Source organism: Lacerta agilis, chromosome 6 (assembly GCF_009819535.1).
Source record: "Lacerta agilis isolate rLacAgi1 chromosome 6, rLacAgi1.pri, whole genome shotgun sequence".
Taxonomy (NCBI): domain Eukaryota; kingdom Metazoa; phylum Chordata; class Lepidosauria; order Squamata; family Lacertidae; genus Lacerta; species Lacerta agilis.
The window spans coordinates 43,430,250-43,456,671 of NC_046317.1; the positions used below are offsets into that span (position 1 = coordinate 43,430,250).

Genomic DNA, 26,422 nt, shown 5'->3' on the forward strand with positions numbered 1-26,422 from the left:
AGCACCACTTTAGCTAATGAGACTTCCCGCTGCCGCTGCGCCGCCAGAGCACGATTTCTGTTCTTATCCTGAAGCAAAGTTCTTAACCTGAAGCATTATTTCTGGGTTAGCGGAGTCTGTAACCTGAAGTGTATATAACCCGAGGTACCACTGTATCCTGTAGGGAATTTCCTGTAGGGATGAAGAGGCAAATTCTGCAGAAAACCAAGAAGTACAGGGTAAGTCCTTTAAAAGAGGCCCCGTGGATACAGAGTACACGTGTTCCACAGGGCCTCTTTCAAAAGACTCACCCTGTACATTATTGCACTATCCAAGTCTAAAAGCGAATGGAGTAGAAGAAACCAAAATACCCACAGTGGGGCACGAGGCTAGTCAAAATATACCCATAGAACATTGGGGGGGTGTGCATCTTTTAAGCATTCCTATTTGCATACCGTTGTTAAAGGTTCACTGCTCACTACGTTACATATTAACATTCTGACATTCTCTTCAAAACTGTCTTCTAGCACACACTGATGAAAATGTAACTGAGCAGACCAAGCAATGTTCAGTACACATGCAGCAGGTACATCAAAGTAGTCAACGAAGCAGATCTTTTAGCAGATACAGTGCTCCTTTCCGACAGGATCAGATTTTCCTCCTGCCCCTCCTTTCACGGGAGACTTTCTCCACCTCCTTCATGAACCGAAGACACAATTCCTCCTGCCACGGCAGTGCCACACACTGGACAGCCACGGGGAGCCCAATGGCTCCTTCGACAGCCTGCCGGAGAGATACAAAGGCAGCATGATATCACAAAGCGTATTTCATTACGGAGGGAAGCAGCCAGTTTGAGCTCGTGGCTTTCAGACTTCTCCCTGCGTGCCTCCCTTTTGAATTGATTGAGACTTTCAGGATCTACTGGGCAATAAGGAGGCCTATCTTCAACAGGATAATGGAAATGCTCAGAATAGATTTCCAACATCTGAGCACAGGACTGTGGGGGTTTAGTGCTTTTGGTTAGGAGCTGCATCCCATGAATTTGTTTATAAAAACATTTTCCTACACGTAAGTCACTTACGTTGGAATATTGCTAATAATTGCGCTCCATGACCTTATGGTTGTGATTTTTTTTTTTACCCAGGTCAGAGATTTGATGTCAAATGCTCTTATAGGAAACAATTTAATCACATTAACCTGTTTAGAACCTATTCCAAATTAACACACTTAGAATAAGGCTGTACAAGTTACTTTTAAAATGTACTTTTGTCTGGCAATAACTAAGATCCTACTCAGATCAGAAGCCGCCAATGAAGGTATATTAGTGAAGCAGTTCCAGCTTTCCAATTTAATGGGCGGTGTTAACCAGCTACAAAATTTCCCTAATTTCAGGAGGGAAGCAAGGAAGGGTCAATCTGCTACAATTCTGTACAGCAAACAAAGCCCCAACGACATTCGGCGGGGTTGAGGAACCTGTTGAACTCCAACTCCCATCAATCTGTACACCAACCAACATGACCAATGGACAGGATAAAGTTGCAGTCCAACAATCTCTCTCTCTCTCTCTCTCTCTCTCTCTCTCTCTCTCTCTGTGTGTGTGTGTGTGTGTGTGTGTGTCACAGGTTCCCCATGCTTGGTGCAACTTCTAGGCACTGTCCTTGCCTTGGTTACTATTGACTGACCTCCTTCATCCTCTTATCCCAGGGGTCTCCATAATGCCCTTTGTAAAGCTTCAGCTCTTCCTCATCTGCCTGTGTCACTGTAGTAACTGGGACAACTCCGGCCGGAAAATTCAAGACGTTGTATAAATGGGTGTAAGTGGTAGCAACTGGAAAATACAACACACAATACTTCTCATTTTGCAGAACCAGACCTTTGTTTCATGACACCAACATGCAAATGCAATAAGAGCGCAGTGCATAATTCTCTGCACAAACACACCATAAAGAAAAAGAAAATGATCCTGACATGGCAGAGCACTGCTGGATTGCCTTGTGCTACTTTATCAACTAATCTAAAATAACCTTAAGAACAGTCACACAACTGTTCAGGGGAAGGAGGCTCAGAAAGGTGTTGATTCACTCAAGTGTTTTCTCAGATATTTGCCTAGACGCATCCACATCAACAATGCACACACCCATGGAATCAGCCCAAGAGGAACTGGTTTTTCCTGGTTTGGCTTCAAGCATGTTGGGAACCTGAAGAATTGGTTTGATCAAAGCCTGAAGCCTTGAAAAAAATTAGAATACGAATGAGGGAGCTTTCTTATCATTGCCACGAAAATATGGCATTTGCCTACAGGCACATTCTTCCTAACTGTAAAAGCAACCATGAGAGATCTGGTCAAGCTGAAATCTGTTGGAATCTTCTTGCCTTGAAGTTTTTAAAAGGAGATGAGACTTAATTCACTCAGTTTTGTTCTGTGGGATTAATAATACTGGGTCCAGAGAAGAGTGAGCAGAACTCCACTCAGGAAACAAGGTTAATATGGATCCTCTCACCACTAGTGCCCCCGTGGTCTCCCCAAAGCTGCTCCATCTTTAATGGTGTGAGACCAGGGCAAGTAAGAGAAAGGGGGTTGCCAGAATTCAAGGGGGCTGCCTTGCACAGGCAGAAGTTCCTTTCTACTCACTCAATACACCTTTTGATTCCAATAATAAAATAACAATGATAATATTTTCTCACTGACACCGGTTGAAGGAAAAGTACCAAAGTATAAGTACATTTTCATGCAAGGTAAATATTGAATAATCAAGGAATTAATGCATCAGTCAAAAAATCCCATCTACTCACAATAGTGTTGGAAGAAGGGATGGGTTGTGAGACTACAATGCAACCCAGCTACAGTTCTGCTAGCAGTACCTTACAGATTCACAGAATATTATGTCCTGGGTGAAGCTAGACTAATGTCTTAGCTATACCTTAGTTGGTTAAGGAGCCCATCCCAACTGGTATGGCATGATACAATGTAAGTGAATCTACACTTACGCATGTTGCCATATTGGTATCCTTCAGGTTGAAGGGTAGGTTATAAATACCGGTACAATAGATGGTGGTGGTGATGATGATAATGGGACCTGTTCTGTAGTAGTGTGTTCCTGCTTCATAGCCCTGCTCTACAAATCTTTGTCACCACTTTTCAAATTCATTATGCCCCTTGAAGGAACCATAGCTAAATGGATTAATAAATGCACACTTATCAATAATTTCTTCCTTTTGCCTGATTACTACTGAGCAGGAGACAGTTACGTATTAGTGAATGGATGTTCTAACATCCATCTCCTGCCAAGTTGGGATCATCTGCCAGGAAATATGGAAGATATCAAGGATGGCACAATGTGGCTAGATGGGCCCATATATCCTCTCTCCACAAACTTTTATAAATATTTGGATCCTAAGGCTGGAAGAGAAAGATGGCCATCATCTATTCCTCCTTTGCTCAGAGCAGGTTGCTCTACAGGTCAGTTCAGAGAAAGCCACATAATTTAATCCACAGTATGCAACAAGCCAAGGGAACAGGATCAACATAATAGCATGTACACTGGAAAATCAGATAAGATGTATTATTTGGTACCAAATAGCTTGCCAGCATATCCCAAATTAAAAGCTGGTCCCAAAGCTGGACAAAGCACAACATCCAGCTTCAACTTCCTCCATTCTGCAATGAATTCATCACGGTAAGCCTGGGAAGAAATACAAAGAGAAGGTAGTGGCTATTATGTACAAAATGCCACCATCAGTGTGAATTCATTATTAACAGAAATGCATTTACATCCTTACTTGTTGCTGATCAACACAAAATCCTAAGAAGCTCTACAGGGTTCTAGTCATTTTAGCTGTGGAGAAAAGGCTGAAGTGTGCTATACCTGAAGGGGTGTCTCCACCCACATTGTTCAACCCAGACACTGAGGTCTAGCTCCAAGGACCTTCTGGTGGTTACCTCATTGCAATAAGTGAAAATACAGGGAACCAGACAGAAGTCCTTCTTGGTTGTCACATCTGTGGAATGCCCACTTGTCAAATGTCAAAGAGTTAAACAACCATTCTACTAACTACTACTACTACTACTACTACAAACAAATCAGGAGAAGACTGAGACACTCCAAATGCAGAAGACTTGGGAGATGATTGACATGCTACTGCTGATCTCCATACCCTCAGCATGATTCCTATTTTTACTCATTCTTGCATGGCTCCTGCTCATCCATTAGTACTTTATCATCAGTTCGACCTCTGTCAAAAATGCTCTTCACTTCATCATTTGGCCTAACCCTCTTGGGTCACTTTAAACTATCTGCTTGTGTACATAACAGCACACCATAGCTCCATCAGTTGTATGTTAACATAGACCAGAACTGTGGAATACAGTATTAACATAGATCAGCATCATTGATGGTGCTGTAGCTGGAGTTCTAGGGACCATATTAGCTTTCAATTAATATCAGTCTCCAGAATCAAACAATATAGGATTGTGAAGTAACTATTATTTGCACAGCTTGCTCTCAGTGATGAAAGGCACACAAACTACCCAATGGGGAGACTGTATGCACACTTTCCCAAGAAACCGCCCCTTGCTGAACAGGTTTCTCTCTGATGAGCACTGATTGGGGGCAGAGAGAATTTGAGCACTTGGGCACTTTTCTTCATCTTTTAACCAGAAAACAAAATTACCATCCGGTCAACGTTGTTCTTCCAGAAGTTTTTCACTGACCTAGGAAATTCGCAGAAGGCATGCAGATTAGAATTCATGACAGTAACAAGAGGGAAAAAATTCCTCAGAGAAAATTAACTAGAACTGCCCATTTGGGCCATATAGTCACTTTTCAGCACAGATGCAGTCACACAGTACATTCACAACCATGGATATATCATTTTTCACAACAGTGGTTGTGAAGTTTTAACAACATTGGTATTCCACACAAAATCCCTGATTATATTGAGTACTTCACAATGAATCCATTTAAGAATCGTGTAAAAATTAACTTACCCTACTCCAATAAGGGCATTCAGATGTCGAGAGATTCGTGGGAACTGGGAGAGGGAATACATTTATTATTATTATTATTATTATTATTATTATTATTATTATTATACACCACCTTTTCCCATTAGGAATCCAGCATGCTTTGATCAAAAGTCATAGCTGAATTCAAAAATATATTAAGGACTAAACTTTCCTACGTGTCTGATTAAAAGCTGGTTTGAGACAAAAAGTCCCAGGAACAAATCTACGCTTCACTGCCATGTGTGCCCAGGGATGTACCTGGAACTATGTCACCAATTGCTAGGTCCCAGCATAGACGATCATGCACACACCAATGTATCTCTATTGTTCCTGTGTGCAAACTGTTAACTCCTGTGGGACCCAAGCATGACTGAAAAGTGGGGCATAAATATAAGAAAGGAAGGAATAGTACACCTATACATATAGTCCCACGTCTATCCATCTGGATGCTATCTTCAGAGCAGCTTTTAGAAAAGTGTCCAAGTGATAAGTTGCAAATTACAGCTGATGGGGTTTCGATGAGAGGTAAATCCTCTTCGTAAATTATTCATTGGAGCGTTCTACTAAAGAAACTGATGGACTTTCTGACTTATATCATTATTCAACTAAAAACTAATGATCCACAGGGTTTGTCAGTGCACACAAATCATGAGCTCCCAAGGGGTGTTAATTCACACTCACAATATTTCCACAATCACTAACATCTTTTAAAAGCTTTTGTGCAAGATCCCCAACTAGTTTTTTGAGGGGAGGTGGAAAAGCAGTTTTGTGGAGGTACTTTCTAAAAAGGGAGACTTTCAGAATTACTTTAAGTACACTCAACTGCGGTTTGGTGTAGTGGTTAGGAGCGGCAGACTCGTAATCTGGGGAACCGGGTTCGTGTCTGCACTCCTCCACATGCAGCTGCTGGGTGACCTTGGGCTAGTCACACTTCTCTGAAGTCTCTCAGCCCCACTCACCTCACAGAGTGTTTGTTGTGGGGGAGGAAGGGAAAGGAGAATGTTAGCCGCTTTGAGACTCCTTCGGGTAGTAAAAAGCGGGATATCAAATCCAAACTCTTCTTCTCTTCTTCTTCTTACATCCCTCCAGATATAAGCCCAGGTCCCTTTCAGACAAACTTCACACAACAATATCATTGTTTCTACTGATTTTATCTGTATAGTTGTTTTCAGTCACCCTTGGCTCCTTCAGGAGAAAGGGCAAGATATGGGAATAAAGAGTAACACTCATAATTTTTTTACTAGTAATAACAATTGTAATATTTTGACTACTTTTAGTTTACTCTGGTAAGTGCTTATAACCTTAGCATCTACTACTAGTGATCCCATTTGACCTGTCAGTCTCCATTGACTTCCATAAGTGGATCCCAGTAAATTTCATTTTTAAAAGTTGCCCAATATGGATTAAAATTCACTGGCATTGCAAAATTGCACTGTTTGCAAAGCTGTTTTGCAACTTACCATCCTGTTGTTAGCATTTGTGTATTCAAGTTACACAGCATTTTCCTATCCTCATAGTTGGCTGAAATTTGTCACATGTACCCCACCTACCCAAAAAGCATCTGCTCCCTCTGTGCTTAACATGATGAAGAAGTTAAGGTCAAGTAAAGGCTAAGGGTTTCTTGCAATCCAAACGTCTCTCCAGCAGCCATGCTTTTTACAGGACCAGCCCTCCCATTAGGCAGTCTTTGGGATGCGGGTGGTGCTGTGGTCTAAACCACCGAGCTTTTTGGGCTTGCTGATCAGAAGGTCGGCGATTCGAATCCCCAGGATGGGGTACAAGTAGATAAATAGGTACCGCTGTGGCTGGAAGGTAAACAGCGCTTCCATGCACTCTGGCTTCCGTCACGTTGTTACATTGTGCCAGAAGCACTTTAGTCATGCTGGCCACATGACCCAGAAAGCTGACTGTGGACAAACACTGGTTCCCTCAGCCTGAAGCGAGATGAGCACTGCACCCCATAGTTGCCTTTGACTGGACTTAACCGTCCAGGGCTCCTTTAGCTTTTCCCCTTTTTTTCTTTATAGGCAGAGTGAGAAGACCACTTCAGGCAACAGATGCTGGAGGGCAGCAGTGGCTCCTCCAGTTGTTCCCCTTCAGTCCCAGCTTTTGAGCTAGGGCTCTGCCAGTAGTGATGCTTGCTTGTTGCTGGGATGAGCCTGAGCTGTTTGTCTGACCTTGTCACCTTTCCCTAATGGATCACAGAAAATGCCATTAGGAGAGGGTCTGACTGAGCAGGCCAGAACCAGGAAGCCGGCCTAGGCTATTCATCCCAGCAGGCATCACACGTGCCCAAGCACTGGTCTACTCATGTGATGCACACTGATGCCACAAAGGCATTGCAGCATTTGTCTGAGCAGGTAGCAAGCAGGCAAAGCAGGGAGTGAGCTGCAGTGCTGGAGAACTGAGCTGATTAGGCCATGTAGCCTATTCTGCACCCGCTAAGCTGGCCTGTTGCTCTCAGGTGCAGTGAAGGCTACTGCCCCATACCGGTAGGTTGGTAAATCTGTCAATTTCAGCTTCTCTCAGTTTCTCCTTCTTTAGTTGTTCACATCTCCATATAATTTTCTGAATTTTTTCAAGGTCCTCATGAAAATTCATCATAGATTTTGTGGGAATTTCACCTAATGCACGGATCTTTCGATGTAATTTTGCCTAAAATGCACATTTTTGCAAGTCATTTCCCACTAATATAATGCATTTTTCATCTATTTTTACTAATATTTGCATTTCGATGCACACTTTAGTACATGGATTGCAAAATTCAGATTAGTGCGGATTTCAAAAGTTGACTGTGTTCACATATTGCTTGGGAAAGAGCACCTTTAAATGCAAACTGAAGCAAATGACTCTCCCAACCCTTTGCTCTCATCATCAATATTTATGCAAGATTCAGTTATCAATCATGTTGGCTTTTATGCATGCCGCAAAATCAGAATGGCCCTTCTCTCATACCCTCCCTTTCATTTTTATCCACACTTTGTGGATAAAAACTGAAACTGATAGAGACAATTTGGTAAATTCATGTCTGTGCAATTCACAAACAGCCTCTTAAAAGCAACTGCGCTCAACCCTGGCAAAGCTATTTGCACTAGTTTCAAAAGAAGAGGGTAACACTCATGCTTAATTCACTTAATGAAATCAGTGGGACTTGAAAGTTCACAACTATAGCTGCAGTTTGTGCCTGCCTTTTTTCTTTTGACTATCAAGAGATTTTTCGAGTGGGTAGTCATGATAAAAAGAATGTGTTGTGGCATATGGGGGGGACAATAAGAAAAAAGTTATTGCACAGGGGGAGGGGGGAGATTTCTGGCAATTCTATTTTCTCCACTTGGCTTTCAAACCTGATCGTTTTGCAGAGGATGGGCTCATCAAAAAGCAGCATATGAAAACCTGAGACTGGCTGCATCAAAGTCATTATTCTTAGATTATGATTTTCCACCCTGGTTATTCCGCTTTATAAGGAAGGCAGCTAGAACTTGATTTCAGTTAACAAGATTGACTGAGGCGACAGAGCTCTAAATGAAACAGTCATTTCTGAGACATTGTATGAGGGAAACAATCAAATATACTAGTTTGCATTACGATTCAGCTTGGAAGGAAATGGAACATGGCTTGCTCTAAAGATCCAGAGCCACGTTCTGATTTAAATATAACAATAGCAATCAATGCAAATAGGGAGTCATAAGCTTCCTGTGCCGTTAAGGAACCTGTAAGCAATCTCATTTTCAGATGCATAACAAAGGCTTCAGCATATTTCCAAGAATGCTAGAGCAACCTTGCAGATTTACTCCCTGGCAATCAAGATTCATAGGCATTTTTGGAATATAGGTCAAAATATTAAAACAGAGGCATTTTCTGCCCTGGATCTTGAAAATCCTTGCCCCGGCAGTCTCTCCTTTCCATCCTACCTGTAGTGCAATCCTTGGCAAGTCAACTTAGAAGTAAGCACACTGAGTTCAATTGGAATGGGATAGCTCAGTTGGTAGAACATAAGACTCTTAATCTCAGGGTCGTGGGTTCAAGCCTTATGTTGAGTAAAAGATTCATGCATTGCAGGGGGTTGAACGACATGACCCTCGTGGTCCCTTCTAACTCTACAATTCAATGATTCTATGACTTAGTCCCAGGTAAACATGTATATTATTGCATCTCTAGTCTCATGGTTTCTTATCTCTTGCAATCCCTGCCCCCATCTCTGTACTTTTCAATTTCTAATGATTTACTATCTGCTCATGAACCTAGGCTCACTTTCCTCCTGTGGACTAAATCAAACCTTGAGCATAAGGAACTTTGCCAAGTAGAGAACCTAGTGTTGTGGCAGCCAATGGCTTCTTTGCTGTACTCTTAGCTTAGGCTCTGAGCTCCCACACCAGACCTAGCTGAAAAGCAAGTCTTCAAATATTCAGCTCACAGAGGGTTGATCAGCCTCCCTTTAGCTATCTGGCAGCATCTGAGGTTTTCCATGATCGTATTACCAAGAGGAAATAAAACATACAAGAGTGTTGCCAGCAATCCCAAAGTTGCACTCCTTACTTTTGCCTTACAACCTCCTAGAAGGATTTATTTCCCTGAACTTTTCCTGCAAAAGTTGGCTGAGAATCCTGTTCAGTAGAAACTGGTGGAACATTGCTTTCCCATCTTCCCAACACTGTGCATCGTTACTCAGAGAGGGAGATGCAGAGAACTCTGCAAACTGCAGGGTGAATCTGATGCTCCTACCACCGCAAGCTGCACCACAGTGATCTCCCTGAATCTCTCTTTCATGGTAAGCTGCAGCAATGTGCAATGTTGGGAAGCTGCAGTCCACCAGCTGCTACTGATGCTATTGTTGAGCTCCATTAGTCTATTGGGAATGATGATGGCCCCAGGCAGTGAAAGAGGAGGTGAACACCACACAGGGACAGATTTAACTTGGAGTGGTTTGGGGCACCTGGAAAGCCCCTGTGGCAAGGCAAGTGGGGGACATATAAATGAAAAGCAATATTGTTGACATAAAAAGGTAAAGGTAAAGGACCCCTGACAGTTAAGTCCAGTCACAGACGACTCTGGGGTTGCGGCGCTGCTCATCTCGCTTTACTGGCCGAGGGAGCCGGCGTACAGCTTCCAGGTCATGTGGCTAGCATGACTAAGCCGCTTCTGGTGAACCAGAGCAGCGCACGGAAACGCCGTTTACCTTCCCGCCACAGCAGTACCCATTTATCTACTTGCACTGGCATGCTTTTGAACTGCTAGGTTGGCAAGAGCTGAACAATGGGAGCTCACCCCATCGCGGGGATTTGAACCACCAAGCTTCTGATCAGCAAACCCAAGAGGCTCAGTGGTTTAGATCACAGCGCCACCCGAGTCCCTTATCTTTGGCATACACAAAGGTATATATGGAGAAAGTCTGTATGTCTGTTTCACAAGTTGGAGACTCACCAACGGCATTAAAATGAGAGCCAGGATCCTTTTCAGCAAATTTGGCAACCGGTAACAATTTATCTGGTTTGTCCAAGTAGCATCCACAAACTCTCCATCACTGGCAAAGGAAAAAGAGGAAGAAAGCAGGTTCTGTGCTGTACGATAATGTCTGGAAATGCTATTTACCTGTTGCATTGACATGCCTATGCTACAGCTACTATCATTGCAGTTAAAAACCCCTGATAGACAAATGCAGAATCTCAAACTTAAAGCATGACTGAGGGGCAGATAATCAACTCCTGAAGGAAATGGAATTTTCAGTAATTTAGCAAAGACCCCCACCCAACAAGAACATAATTTAATTTAAGCCTCCCCCCCCCGTTTATAAATTTTATGAAACACAGTATAATTCAGTTCCACAACCTATTGTCATTGTTATCTGCACAATACTTGTATACATGATAATACCACAATTAAAAATATACCGGTATATTTTTATGGATACATATTCTATTGACATTTGTTATTCCAGAACATAATAAAAAGTGTCTGCTGTTCTAAAAGCCATTCCAGAAATGTGTTTTGGCCATTACTTCCTCTTCTATAATATTTGAATGTTATAATTACTATGTTACACCAGATTTTTCAAATCAATCTGGAATAATTATTATAAGCCTCTGTTGTTGTTGTTGTTGTTGTTAAATAAATAAAAATAATAAGCCTCTTTTGTTCCTAATCATTTCCCACTAAAGAGCCTTGATATCTCTTCTTCATAAAGTTTTTTATCTAACTTTAGGTGTCTCCCCATAAACACACACATACACTACATATGTGTCTATACGTCTTGGTATCTACTTACAACTTTTCCAGTAATGTTGAACATCCATCTGCATAGAGGCCTTTGGTGAAGAGCTCATCCACCAAAAAATCAATTCGAGGAGGAGTGAAAGGTATAAGCTGAGGAGAAAAACAAGGGAAATATTTAAAGGCAACAAAAATATACAATAAATATATGCAGTTATCATTCTGCTTTTATACATGTGATTCTTTGCAATCAGTAAAAGGAAAGGAGAACCTATATATTGCCTGGATACACATTCTTGGCGGAGAATGTTATTGTCTAATCTCCACAGGCCTCTATTAACATTTGTCTAGAATTTTACTCTGCAGCCCAGTCTATAGCTGCAGGTGCAGCCACAAGCTTGACTAAGTACCAGAAAATGTCAACTTAGCAGAACTCTGGAACCTGCAGAATGTCTAATGTCAGAAAACTGGAAATGTAAGTTTCAGCCAGTAGCTGGTAACTGGTATACAGACATAGGACGGTATTCAACTAAATTGTACTCAGACTAATTGGAATTAATAACCATTACTAACTTGGCAGACCCTCCAAGTGTCCCTATTTTCCAGGGACGTCCCTAATTTACAGATGCTGTCCCAGTTTCTGATTTGATCCCAGAAAGTCCCTCTTTTCCTTAGGATGCCCTGATTTCCATTGGAGAAATGTTGGAGGGTATGGAGTCATCTGACCCCTGAGCCGTCTGAAGGCAATCCTGTATAGGGAAGTTTTTTTTTAAAAAAAAAAAAAGTTTAATATTTTGTTATGTTTTTATACATGCTGGAAGCTGCCCAGAGTGCCCAGTAAGATGTGGGGGGGGGGGTATAAATAGTAAAATTATCATTATGGAATGGGACGTCCCTATTTTCGTTGGAGGGTATGACTTGGGCCTACTAAATCCAATAGATCTACTCTGTGTAAAAGAAAGATGAATACAACCTAGGGTGTGTACACTCAAAAGTCAACTGTATGTTACATGCAGCAATCCAATGGGTACATTTTCAGTGGTGACAGGCATCTTCTAAAAAACAATGCCAGTAGACTAGCATGGCTCTAGAAAACAATGAAGAAAATTCCTTACTTTTATTATCCCCTTCTGCTTCCTTCCCATAGCAACTTTTCATCAAGTTTCTTTCTCCTCTGCTCCCCACATCTTCCACTTGCTATTTCTTTTTTTCTTAATTAACAAATAGCACATTACACTGCATCATTTACAAAGATCAAGAATCAATGTTCTTGCTGGCAGTGCGCATTGTTTCTGCATAACTAGCCATCTCTTATTATTATTGATTTGTTACATGTATTATAAAACCCAATAAAATTAAAGCAATGAAAATGCAGCAAACAAACTCAATATAAATTAAAGTTCAGGCAATGTAAGAAAAAGCTCTCCATGGGCCCAGAGCTTACCGTGTGTCCTGCTTCCTGTAGCAACTGTCGGGTGTCCCGCACAGCTCTCCTCATGCTGGGAGAGGGCTCGAAATAACCATCTCCATCATAGTAGCCAATCCTGAGTGGCCGGGAGCTAGAATAAATCTGCAGAGAGGAACCAGAGTAATCACATAGTGTTAGTCACCAGGGCAATGAGAAGAAGGTGACATGGCTTTTCACAGCTCAGGTGAGGGTGAAAGCTAGGGATCAGGATACCTGACGGACTGCTTATCTCCCCATGTATCTATGTGCTAAAATCTCCCTCAGAGGCCCTTCCCTGGGTACCACTATCATATGAGGTGTGGCATTTGGATAATTTTGACTCTGCTTTGGTTTTAAAACAGTCTAATTTCTTGAGCTCAGCCATCTTGTTAACTGAATAGTTGTTGACACAGTGCAAAGGATCACATCAATTCAGGGACTGTAAGGGATGGAGTATTCACTTCCTTCCTTTTTAGTGCTGACCTTTAAAGCCCTAAACCAGGCATAGGCAACCTTCGGCTCTCCAGATGTTTTGGCCTACAACTCCCATGATCCCTAGCTAACAGGACCAGTGGTCAGGGATGATGGGAATTGTAGTCCGAAACATCTGGAGAGCCGAAGGTTGCTGACCCCTGCCCTAAACAGCCCTGGCCCTGTATACCTGAAGGAGCATCTCCACCCCCATCGTTCAGCCCGGACACTGAAGTCCAGCTCCGAGGGCCTTCTGGAGGTTCCCTCACTGCAAGAACTGAAGTTACAGGGAACCAGGCAGAGAGCCTTTCTGGTAGTGACACTCACTCTATGGAACACCCTCCCATCAAAGAGATAAACAACTATGCGACTTTTAGAAGACATCTAACAGCAGCCCTGTATTGGAAGTTTTTAATGTTTTGTGTATGTCTTACTATGTTTTTTATTTTGTTGGAAGCCGTCCGAAGATGGACGGGGTACAAATAATAACATTTCATGAAGCAACCTGAAAATTCAGGGCCACATTCAGAACACCCAGAAACCTCAGCTGATACCTGAAGAACAGAAAGTCCTGCTCCTGTCTTAAACTATTCGTGTAGCCATGCAATAGGTATCATTGTTCAGCTCCTCTGTGTGGAAAATATCATTATGTATTTGAGTCACTAGATGGCACTAGACTTAGTGCTTTGCAGGTGGAGTCATAAGCTTTGTGTTGTTGTTAGAGAGATAACAAACTGACTCATGTGTCTCCTGAGCCTTACGTAGATGTCAGATTTGACTTCAGATTTCTCCCTCCTGATACCTAGACCAAGCTCGAGTTTTTCCTTCTTTCATTGCGAAAGGGTTTCAGACCTCAGATTTCAAACAAACTTCACCCCGGGCCTCCATTTTGGCTTTATCCTTTAGACCTTTGCTCCTTCCTTGGCTGACAGCTCCACTCACTGCTGCTATAGAGTGTAAAATCCCTATGGTGACACCAGCATGAATGCACTGATATCTCAGCATTGACAAAAATTGAGATTCCCCCACTAAAAAGGAAATTTCATTATGCATTAAAAGCCTATGGTGAATCAACTACTTCAGTGTACTGTTGAACACAATTCCATTACCTCCTCATTAAAGGGAATTGGGGGCACAGATGAATCCAGGCGAAATAATTCATCACACAGGAGGGCCCTCATGCACAGAACCAGACTGTCCACATCTTTTGCCATTGGGCCTGTCACGGAGATGACTGGAACAAAAGAGGAAGACCTCTGAACATAGGGAAAAAGACAGGAGTGCTAGTAGCATGATTTCCATGCAGTTGCCTTCCATTTATTAGGGTTTCTATGTGCACAACAATGCCAAAGGGCCATTTCTGAGGAGAAAAAAGGACTCTGGAATTACTTTCTCCACAGGCCCATCAGTTTTCACATGATGATCACCCAGTCATCCCATCCACAAAAACTGCCAATTTTATTGTATTCTGAAATGCATCTACAAATATGTTTTTCTAGGATATGGTGGTAACTAAAGATCTCATTGGGTGACAATGTGTTCACAGATTCATTTCACCACATGAAAACAGAGCAGTCAGGTCCGCTACATGGTAACCAGAAGAAGAAGGTAAGTTTTAAATGTGCAACCATGAATTTTGCAGTATGAACGTTAAAAGAATTGAGTTGCAATTTTCACACCCATTTCAGACATACTGCAAAACCATGGCTTAGCACAGCCAGCTGCAACCTTGTAACTTCCACACCTTTTGGACTACAAGTCCTATCAGGGGCTGTATTTGTGTGCAGCCATTGGCAGAAGGTCGATTTCTGGTGATTTTAAGTAGATCTGACCCCCCAATTGTTTAAACAGCAACAATATAATGACTTCCCCTTGATACTGCTGCACCGAAGAGCGTTGGGGATGGGGAGAGGATTTTTATGTGAAAAGACTGCACATTCTGGATTTCAAAACAAATTGCAGAGCTCAGAATGTCTGTTGCACCTGGTTCTGTGGATCTCAGGGTTCTAGTAATAAAAAGCACTAAGTAGATCCCACAAAGCCTAAGGTCGGCATACATTTGCATAGAGTATATGTGTGAGCCAGGGGTGCCAACTTGAATAAAATATTGGGGGGCAGGTAAGCCCCACCCTGCATAATCAATCACTTGACATGGTCACACACACCATTTGAATGACAATACCCATCAACTTGGGGCGGTAGCGACCACAAATATTTTATTGGGGGGGCAAAGACCTTTTGGCCCCTAGCAATTGGCTCCTATGGTGTAACAGGCACAAAAGTCATTTGACTTTATTTTTTGACTATCTGTCACAGAATCTTGCAAAATTAAACGAATTTTCAGATTGCAATACAAATGCCCACCATTTCCCCCTTACATATAGCCAGAAAAAACCAGTTAAGATACATCTGATCTTCGTTAAACAAATCAGAAATTACCGTTAACACCCGGTCTTCTCATAGAATGGCATTTGCATTTGTTTGTTTTTAAATGAGCCCAAACTCTAAAAGTTTATTGCTTATCGGAAAAATGCGGTCTCCATCAAAGGGCTTGTGCTTGTTTAAATTCTCCCATGAGCTAAGTAACACTTTCAACTCTCGCTTATATTTTATCAGCAATAGACTTGCTCACCTGAGTTCATTCCAGCTACAGGAGTGCTAGCACCTTTGACGCTGCACAAGAGCAAACGGGAAAAGTAAATTAATGATGGAGAAAAGCCAAATGACAGAGAGAGCCAAAGAGACCCAAGCCATGAAATGCAAGTGACATGCGTCAAAGGATGTTCCTAATAGCTGAAAGCCATTGGAAAGCCATTGGAAATTCTGTGCAAAGTACCTTCCTTTTAAAAATATTTGATAGGGAAATGTTATAGGCACATTTCATTATTCCTAATTAACTTCCGAGCCTCTGTAAAACTACGCAGAGGAGGGCAGCATCTGGTGTCCACCCCTCACTGAGGCAGATCCTGATATTTTAACTATGCAGCTTGCATACACTGTGGATTCAAACAATTTCACTTCCCTTCTTAGAATTTAGACCAGAACTAACAAAAATTTGCAGAGAGATTTGAGCTTTAAGTGAAAACAGGCTCTGGATCTTCCCTGTGTTTAATACTGACTGTGGCACTGCCCACTTTTTTTTTTTTTTTAGTCAGGAATTATGCTACTAATGCAGTTCCCTTCCCCCACTCCCACCCCTCTTTCACAGATATAGTCACATTTCCTGGAAAACTGGCATATCCTCATGCCTCAAATAGTTTGAAAGTTTAGTTGAACACATCTCATAAAAGACAAATGTTACTTGCCAATAACCCAAGTTTGCTTAGACAAAGAGGAGCCCTTTACTGCAACCTCTTTTTGGTGTTATCTATTTATTTATTTACTTATTTAATTTGTATACCACCCTATACCCACAGGTCTCAGGGCAGTTTACAACATAAAAACACAAAATACATATTAAAAGTAAAACCAATGTGATTTCGATGTGAGCCAAGACTCCACAGGGCTTAGCCTCAGAATCTGCTTTTAAAAAATATATCCAAACACAAGGGTTCATTGAGTGAGAAATTGTCTGATTAGTACAATTATTTTTGCCTGCACAATGGGACTTCCTCCTTCTATATGCCCCCACTCCACATAGAGTGAAGAACTTGGTGTTGTTGTGTAATGAGACCCTGAATGGTAGGTGGGCCTTGGCAAATGCCTGATCACGCTAACTAAGAGGGATTATGTTAGGTTTATCACCCAGAGAACTAGTTTCCCAGGGCTCTCCGAAATTACAATGACGACCTGTATCAAGAATGTCTGCTTTTAAACTGCAATTCTGCTGCTCCTCACTTGGTTGATTATACATGATTTATGGGTGGATGGTTCCAAGCCTGTGAGACCTACCTCAACCTATAGCCAGTGGGTTTTATTCCGCAGATCCCACAGAAGCCACATGGCACTCGGATACTTGCAGCCACATCGGTCCCAATCCCAAGAATGGAGCCTCCACCTCCAATAAGTGCAGCTTCCCCTCCGCTAGAACCTCCGGAGGTTTTCTTGTGGTTGAAAGGATTCAAGGTTTGTCCAAAGAGTGTATTGCCACAGTCAATGCTGAGTGAGAAGGAAAAGGGCTAGTAAGTTACGGTAATGCTCCAGTAAGGAAGAGTACACAAGCAATTCTCACAGTTGTTAAGGATTGCAGCAAGAGCAAAACTATTATCAAAATGTTCTAGCGACTGGGTGTCACTTTCTCCTGTAAGATGATAGCTATTCAAAGTGAAAGGCCGTGTTTAATGGAATACTTTTGTCTGTATTCCAGCATTTTATCCCTGTTGTACTGCACTTGTGGTCCTGTCCTTGGAGGATTCTGTTGTTGAATGTATGTTTATCCTATATATCTGAATGGTGGAATCAGGTTGCAAAGAATGCTTTCCTTGGTAAAGGTTGTCCCTTAATAATCACGTATCAATTCCATTAACACTGGGCCTTTCACTTTGAATAGCTATCATCTTACAATAGCTATCACTTTGAATACAGCTATCATCAATATACCATTCAGATATATAGGATAAACATACATTCAACAACAGAATCCTCCAAGGACAGGACCACAAGTGCAGTACAAACAGAGCTAAAATGCTGGAAGACAGACAAAAGTACATACTTCACACAGCACATAGTTCAGCTATGGAATTTGCTTCTGCAAGAGGCAGTGATAACCTCCATGAATTAATTTCTCTAATCCTCTGTTAAAGCCATCCAAGTTGGTGGCAATCAATGGCTACTAGCCATGATGAGTATGTTCTACCTCTTCCACCATCTCAGGTAGTATGCCTTTGAATACCAGTTTCTGGGAATCACAAGTGAGGAAAGCGCAGCTTCACTCAGGTCCTGGCCACTGTAAGAACAGGATGCTGGACTAGATGGTCCTTTGGCCTGATCCAATAGCACTGTTCTTGCATTCTTAGGTAAGTGTTGCAGCGAAGAGGTGCTTTGTACAGTCTGTTCTTATGTGTTCAGTTCTAGCATCTAGAAAGATTGGCTTGAAGAAGCAGCCCAGCATGCTTTGGGTTTCTTGGATTTGAGGGCCTCAACCAGTTCTTTGTCATGAAAGCTGTAAATCATGTACTGAGATGACACTTGGAAATCGATCTTCACAAACACACCGTAGGTCTTCAAACTTCTCTCCCTTCTGCCTAGAAAACTAACCCTGAAAAGCAGAGATGGGAACCTGTGGCCCACCAGATGTTGTTCAGCTGAAACTCCCATAATCCCTTGACCAATGGCCATGCTGGCTGTGGCTGATGGGAGTCCAGAAACATCTGTAGCACCTCAGGTCTCCCACCTCTATCATGAAGCCTGACTTGGATTTCTTCCTGTTGAGTGAGAGTCAAACTGTGTCTGTATGGCACCTAGCTGTGATCTACCAGGTGCATCATTTCCTGGCATGGGGATAAAGTGATAGGAAAAGGTCAAGCTCCTTATTTTCTGTGTTTTCAGATGCTGTAGAGCCACCAAAACTGCCATTATTTACCTTGACTGCTAAGGCCCAGCTGCTGCCTTGAAGAATTAAACAAAGGAAAGAAACACACACGTACTTCACTATGGCCTGTGAAAGGTTGGTCCTTACAAATGGAATTGCCCCTTGTTTCTTTAAAACTTTGACTATCACAGAGTCCTCCTGCTCAGGATGGTCTAGAAATTTCACCAAGCCAAGTGTATTGGGGTACCCCTGGAATTAGAGAAATAAAGTGAGGTGCTCATCCTTACATCTGTTGACCATATCCCAAAAAACCACCCAAAACATTAGACGAGAAAGTAGAGGTGAGATTTATTTTAAAGAAAACAACCACAATCCCTCCAGTCATTAGGTAATATCATCAAATTTCACTTAAGAGTAAATTCAGGCATATACAGTATTTAGAGGGAATTAGTTTAGTCCAAGAAGCATTTGTAGAGCTTTAAATATAACACAAATAGCGTGAGAAATGAGCATGCCCTCTCCCTTGACTTTCCCTCCATGCAGATGCCCATAACTAAAGGTAAAATTTGTGATGCTTATGGGAGAGGAGCAGTTCCACTGTAGGTGGGCAAAGCATAGGGGCGCCCGCACCCCCAACTAGTGTCCCACATGGCTGATATAATCATATTATCTAAACAAACAGAAATATAAAAATATACATATTCCTCTTGGCTTTAAATTCACAAGCTTACTCTGTTGCAGAGCCCTCCTCATCTTACTCTCATTGCAATTATTCAGGGATAATGGCAGAAAGTACCTTGCAGGCCACATCTTCCTTAATACTGACTGGGACTCCATAAAGCAATCCTTTCTCCCCCTTTTTGGCCTCTCGGAGCTGTTCCTCACACTCTGGAAGGAAGTTGGTCACACAGTTGATTTGCCGGGTTACCTCCAAGGCCTTTGCATGAGCAAGAAACAAAACAGTGGGAGAAGAAGGCAAACTGTGACAATATGCTCTCTTCTTGACTGTTCATGTTGTGAAGGTCTCTTTCCCACCTTGCAAATGCAGTGTTTTATCTGCGATCATTATGCAAGACAAGCATGCTAGCAGAAAACTGCAGCAAAAGGGTATGTTCCAACTTTAGTTTGTAGCATAGGGTTCACCTATCACTTCACTGTGTCGAAACTGGATATATGCTGGTCATATTAGGATATGGTTGGTTTCAGCTGTTATTACAGAAGCTGCTTTGGGGGCACCAGGTGTCAAAAAACAATGTATAAAGAAACACCCAAACAAAGCACTCTATCTGCTGCCTATTCTCAGCACCACACAAGATTGCATACACTTCTGCATATGGCACCTTCCAGCTGCCAAGCAGGCACCGCATTCACTCGATCCACTTAGCAAAGCCCCTGCTCTCCTCCCTAGAAGCCTGAAATCCAAGTCGCTCCAAAAATGGAAATCCCTTGTAGCTTAGCTGCTAGGGACCATAATAAACCTATCACGGCTGAAAATAACTATGCAGATCATATGGTATATGAAAGGCCTGAGTCCAATACATGCCCTAGATGCAGGGTGGGGGTGGGGAGGAAGGTAGTAAACTCTCCCATTGAACCTGTAACTGTGACAGGCCTAGATCTGCTGTTAGCACAAATAGTGCAGGTCACAAAATTTGACTTTTATTGGAGCTGGATGTGAATTAGCTTGGCTTAGTGTGCGTGTGCGTGTGTGTGTGCATGCAGAGGATATAAGAACTTTGGGATAAGGGAATAGTGTCTTGTTTGTTTGGTCTAAAGAGGAAAAATGGTGGAGACTTTTAATTTTTTTTTAATTAAAATTCAAAATTATTCTGTGAGCTAAATCACCTTAATTCAAACGTATTAGACCAGTAATGTGTAAGTAGGGATGGGTGAATTTGTCAATTTTAGTTTCTCTCACTAGCTCATTTTTCCAATCTGAAGTTCACATCACTTTGCAATTAAAAAAACAACACCCACCCCCCTCAGTGTGATTTTTTCCTAATATTCATATATCTGTATGCAGTTTTGCCTAATAGGCACATATTTGCAGAGCCATTTCCTCCTGCTATAATGTACCGGTATTTGTGTTTTCTCTCCCCACTAATATATGCACTTTCTCCCCACAAATTACCCCACCATGTGCATTTTGGGACATATTATTTGGCTGGAGAATTGCACCACAAAACTGTGCACATTTTGAAGAACAGCTGTATTTCAGCTAGCATATTGCACATCAGTGCCTTAAAATGAGCACAAGAGCCATTATGCTGAGAGACACAACTCATTTGTACTGTGTCACTTTTGAGTTTGTATATTGTGTATCCTGCCTCACTCCTTAAGTAATTGTTGTTGTTGTTGTTGTTGTTGTTGTTGTTGTTGTTGTTGTTATATTTATACCCTGTCCATCTGGCTGGGTTTCCCCAGCCACTCTGGGCTTATAGCATATCTAAAAATATAATGAAAACATCAGTCCTTAAAAACTTCCCTAAACAAGGCTGCCTTCAGATGTCTTCTAAAAGTCAGATAGTTGTTTATTTCCTTGACATCTGATGGGAGGGTGTTCCACAGGGTGGGTGCCACCAACAAGAAGGCCTTCTGCCTCGTTCCCTGTAACTTCACTTCTCACAGTGAGGGAACCGCCAGAAGGCCCTCGGAGCTGGACCTCAGTGTCCAGGCAGAATGATTGGGATGGAGATGCTCCTTCAGGTATACTGGTCTGAGGCCGTATAGGGCTTTAAAGATCAGCACCAACACTTTGAATTGTGCTCAGAAACGAACTGGGAGCCGATGTAGGTCTTTCAGGACCAGTGTTATATGATCTCAGTGGCCACTCCCAGTCACCAGTCTTCTGTATTAGTTGTAGTTTCCAAGTCACCTTTAAAGGTAGCCCCATGTAGAGTGTATTGCAATAGTCCAAGCAGGAGATAACCAGGACATGCACCACTCTGGCGAGACAGTCTGCAGGCAGGTAGAGTCTCAGCCTGCGTACCAGATGGAGCTGGTAAACAGCTGCCTGGACAGAGAATTGACCTGTGCCTCCATGGACAGTTGTGATTACTCCCAGGCAGTCTTACCTTTTCCATGTAGGTGTAGAGAACACTTTCTGGAGACAATGAGCCATCTTTCAACTTTGCAGACAGTTCCACAAGGGGAAGAGCTAGGATTGGAGCAGCTTTCACTCCTGGGTTCTGCAGCAGAGAGCAAACACATTGCTGGCAAACTGCTATGTCATGTGCACTCGCTTGCTAGACCAACATTAGTACACAGCATTGTGGACACATTGCACTTTCAGACATGCAAAGCAGGCTACAGATTGGCCAGTCAGCAGCAGCATCACATGGGTGCTCAATGACTATATATCTAATTAGTAGCGAAATAACAGCTCACTGATGACCAGGAATGGGTACTGACCCCAGGCTTTAGCAGCTAACTTGATCTCCACCCTGCTTTGCATGGCAAGTCACAGAAATATTTTATATGTGACCATATCCGACAGCTAAGATATCCTTAAAAAGATGATACAACTGAACAAGAAAATTTTGAATTTGAAATATCAACTTAAAAATATTGATTTCAACCAATTACACACTTCCTCTCTGCACTGTGGTCACCAGGAGTTCTGAAACAGTTCTGTATCACAAGCAGAGCCTGTAGGTTGGAACAGTTTCTCCAAAGAGGTAAATATATGGTGATGGGTTGGTTCCCTCTGCATCCAAAGAGAGTTCTGGGCTGTATTCCCACAAAGCACAAGTAGGAAGAGTTAAAGCTAACAATGGACATTGTAGGTCTGCAGTCGGATATGAGGATTATTGCATTAGATTTACTGGTTGTAATGCAATTTATAGCATTCATTTTACACTGCGATGCCTTGTTGTGTTATGAAACTGTGGCTTTTTGTTCAATATACCACCATGGCACACTAAATTAGAAATGACGGGAAATAACTGTAAGCTGGTATACTGCCCCAAATTTTGTCAATGCAACTCCCACCATTTTCTGAGTTAATGAGGTTGCAAGAAGACCTCCAGTAGATTCCACTAGATTTCCATGCATAGCTTTTACATCGCATGAAAGATCCCATTCAATGTGAAAATGAACAGGTAAGGAACCATTGTGAAGATGAAGAAGAAGAAGAGTTTGGATTTGATATCCCGCTTTTCACTACCCGAAGGAGTCTCAAAGCGGCTAACATTCTCCATTCCCTTCCTCCCCCACAACAAACACTCTGTGAGGTGAGTGGGGCTGAGAGACTTCAGAGAAGTGTGACTAGCCCAAGGTCACCCAGCAGCTGCATGTGGAGGAGTGGAGACGCGAACCCCATTCCCCAGATAACGAGTCTACCGCTCTTAACCACTACATGTATAGATATGGCCAACGTTCTCTCTGGGAACATTACTCTCTTCACCAACCCCTGTGCAAAATGAGAGGCAAGTGGGAAGGAGTTGCTCCTTCTATCCAGAGACATACCAGCCCCTAGCATGAAAGTGCAGCATGGGCTTTGACAGGCACCAGCAATTGCCAAGCAATCCTTAGGCTCAAGTATCTTTTCTTTAATGACAGATGATTTGTTAACAGTCTGCTAATAACGTAGCCAGGGACAGCTGCATTCAGGCTGCCAGTTGAAATGCAGCAGGAGGGAAAAAAGGAAAGCAACTTTATACCCTCTTTTCCATGACACAAGGTATGCCTCAATTCCAACAAGTTCCTAAAGTTAGATAGGGTGCATAAATCAGGGGGAGCCTCCCATAATAATTTAGCTGAAGGAAACAGAGAAAGCATGGATTGCACAATCCTACTAGATTTATAGGAAAGCAGAGGTTTCAGGGGAAGAGCAGTTATGTTAAATTCAACATATACATATTGGGAAAGTATATTGTCATCACTGTAAGACTACCTAGAAATATTTGCCATCTTTCATGCTGTTAGCACTTTTGCAAACCTCAGTAATCAGCAGCATCTCTGCAAAGTGTACCAGAAGAGACCCACTGAAATTTTGATACAAAGAAAAAAAAATAACCTTTATCCAATTGATATCCAAGTGATATGAAACCTCTAAAATATATTCACCTGTTGTTTAAACTGTCTTGCTGCTTTCTCCATCCGTTGAAAGCCAAGCTCTCGCATGCTCTTGGCCTCTTCAAGTTTCTTCTGCACCCGCCTCTGATTCACCCATTTTACCAACAAGATTGCAGTGGCTGAACCACAAAGCACAGCTGACACAATGCAGACATCCATCCTTTCCTCAGGCAAGAGAGATTTCACTTTGTCTAGAGCCATAGTGGGAAATCTGCTCACAGCTCTCAACCAGGGGGAGCTGCTAGAGCTGTGAGTTCCTAATAGCAAAGACAGCGAGGAAGGGGAGCAGGTGGTGAATTTTAATCCCACCCAGGAGCTATCCGTTCCAAGCCACTGGGAAACAGAAGCTTGTGCATCCAGGACTGAAGAAAGTTTAGGAAAGTGTCTCACTAGCATAGCCAGGCAGTGATTGACAGAGACTGCACGTCATTTGCCATTCGTCAGTGAATCCTCCCAAACATTCCAACATTCTTCTGAGCTCTTAATCTTAGCAGTACAAGACCCACCTGTTTCTTTCTGTATTCTAGGGTATTCCAGGGTTTGTTTGTTTGTTGGTTTGTTTATAAAAAAAATCCTTATCATCTTCCCAGGGGTGTGTGAGCATGAGGGAGACAATTGCAGGGCAGTAGAGGACATCAAGCCCAACTCATCAAATAAGATGGTGAGCAAGTAAAATTAACTTCCAGGGCAACATGTGATGAAAATCTATATGTGCCAAATGATAGCTGAGGTGCTGGCTGCAGTTTTAGGAACTGTCACAAATGGACTCTAGATAAGCTAAGAGGCACATCTGGGGTGTGGATGGCTGGGTTTACTTACTTACTTACTTACTTACTTACTTACTTACTTACTTACTTACTTACTTCTGAAGATCACAGAGTGGTTTACAATATAAAAATACATACTAATAATAATAATAAACAAAAACAATAACCCCCACACACAGTTTAAGAGGCCATAGATTGTTTAATTAGCCAATGCCTGGGAGAAGAAGACTGTTTTTGCCTGGCACCTAAAAATATGCAACAAAGGCACCAGGCAAGCCTCCCTGGGGAGAGCATTCCACAAGCAGGGAGCCACCACAGAAAAGGCCCACACTCGTGTTGCCGCTGTCCAGGCATCCTGCGAAGAGAAACACGAGAAAGGGCCTCAGATTATGATCACAGGGTGGCTTAAAAACCACTACTTTGAATTGGCCTAGAAACTAATTGGCATCCAATGCAGCTGGGCCAGGATTGGTGCAATATGCTCAAACCATCTTATCCCAGTGAGCAACTTGGCCACTGAATTCTGCACCAGCTGAAGTTTCTGAACTGTCTTCAGAGGCAGCCCCATCTAACATTGCATTAATCTAATCTAGATTTACTGAACTAGAGCTACAATTCTCAGAAAGGTTTAAATAATCCTGAAATCCTGGGAAATGTAGTTTGGTGTGGGGAATGGGGTCTCTCAGCACCCTTCACAAGTTGCAGTTCCCAGAGATCCTTGGGGGAAGGGGTTGTTCATGCTGCTTTAAATGTAGGGTGCAGGTGGGGCCTAAATTGAGGTATGGCAAACTGTTACCAGAATCTCCATATTGGGGGGGTTATGAATCCCTGTGACCCATATGTGTGGGGTAAATAACAAAATGATCCCTTGGCTGCCTGAATTCAAAATGTAGGGCTAAACTCACTCTACAGCAGGAGAGAGCCCCCAATAGCAGAGTTCAAACTCACAAAACTCAAGCAGTCATATAATTTGGGAATATAGGCTTTTCATATATCATTTAGTCTGTAGCAACTCTCCCCTCTTTCTGTCCCTCTTGCAATGAACAGAGCACATAATGCTAAGTAAGTTTAAAATGCTTTACTTACAACATAGGCTTACTGTGTCTTTGTGGGGGCCACCATTTGCTGTCTGGAGCAGCGTGCAGTGGCCCAGGAGTCAGGGGAATGAGGGATCATATTGCACGACTGTTTGTGTGTGTGTGTGCAAGACCTCCCAATCTGGCTGTGCATTTCCCGCTGCAAAAACCAGCTTCTCAGACAGCCAATCAGGTGAGCAGGGGGGAGGGGGCCTGGGCAAGGAGCAGGACCACCTCTCCCCTTTAAAAGGGAGCAATGCCCAGTGCCCAGCCTCTTGCCCGCATGGAGCCTCTTGCCGTTCAATCACCCACCCTCCCACCCTGTTCTTGGTGTGCATGGACCAGCCTGGTGATGAAGTCAGAGATGGAGAAAACCCTGTATCACAGTGACATGTGGAATGTGAGCCTGTGGTGAGAAGGGATGTGGAAAGATTAGTAAAGCTGAATTTCACATATTTATTCAAAATAGGCCGTCTAATCTTTCCAAGAGACTTCCAGAAGAGGAATTTCACTGTACTTGGGAACAACATTTTATTTTTTTATTTTTTAAAAATCGCATATCCAATTTAGTGGAATAAGTTGGTCAGGCATTGTACCTACTACCTAGTGAGATAAGAGACTTCTTTGTACTTCCCTCCTGCCTTGGCAAGACTCTCCCTACCACATATTTTGCTCTTTGGTATATAACTTTTAAATGCAGGAAAGGAAAACATTTTGCTGATCCAGAGATAAGATTTAATGGATTTCTAAAGAGTTTCTTTTAACAAGCCTATTTAAACATAACTGAAATAGTTTAATAATCTTACTGCAGACTGGTGAAGGAAGACAGTTTGGTATCTTGGGTTGAAAGTCCTGAATACAAGGAATGTTTTGCTGGTGCTCATGATGGCTTTTTATTTTATAGCATTTTGCACATAACTAAGA

At 42.4% G+C, this 26,422-nt stretch overlaps 1 protein-coding gene across 1 annotated transcript; it reads right to left on the reverse strand.

Annotated features, from left to right (window-relative positions):
• Positions 1-298: 298 nt before the first annotated feature.
• Positions 299-24,146, reverse strand: LOC117048426 (vitamin D3 hydroxylase-associated protein-like). Its single transcript, XM_033152229.1, has 15 exons — positions 23,647-24,146; positions 21,654-21,767; positions 19,376-19,516; positions 18,695-18,828; positions 17,001-17,207; positions 15,742-15,782; positions 14,219-14,343; positions 12,636-12,761; positions 11,247-11,344; positions 10,406-10,505; positions 4,967-5,010; positions 4,651-4,690; positions 3,554-3,662; positions 1,662-1,807; positions 299-762 (listed from the first exon to the last, which is right to left on the reverse strand). Exons 1-15 carry the CDS (start codon positions 24,049-24,051, stop codon positions 628-630), a joined length of 1,965 nt encoding a protein of 654 aa, XP_033008120.1. The 5' UTR covers positions 24,052-24,146; the 3' UTR covers positions 299-627.
• Positions 24,147-26,422: the final 2,276 nt, after the last annotated feature.

Excerpts from the sequence above, each read along its gene's own strand:
- LOC117048426 (XM_033152229.1), bottom strand. The coding sequence starts at position 24,051 with ATGCTAGTGAGACACTTTCCTAAACTTTCTTCAGTCCTGGATGCACAA. Across the intron at positions 11,345-12,635 it reads TACAGGAAGCAGGACACACG|CTTATACCTTTCACTCCTCC; the intron begins GTAAGCTCTGGG and ends TTTTCTCCTCAG. Across the intron at positions 5,011-10,405 it reads CTCTCATTTTAATGCCGTTG|TTCCCACGAATCTCTCGACA; the intron begins GTGAGTCTCCAA and ends TCCCTCTCCCAG.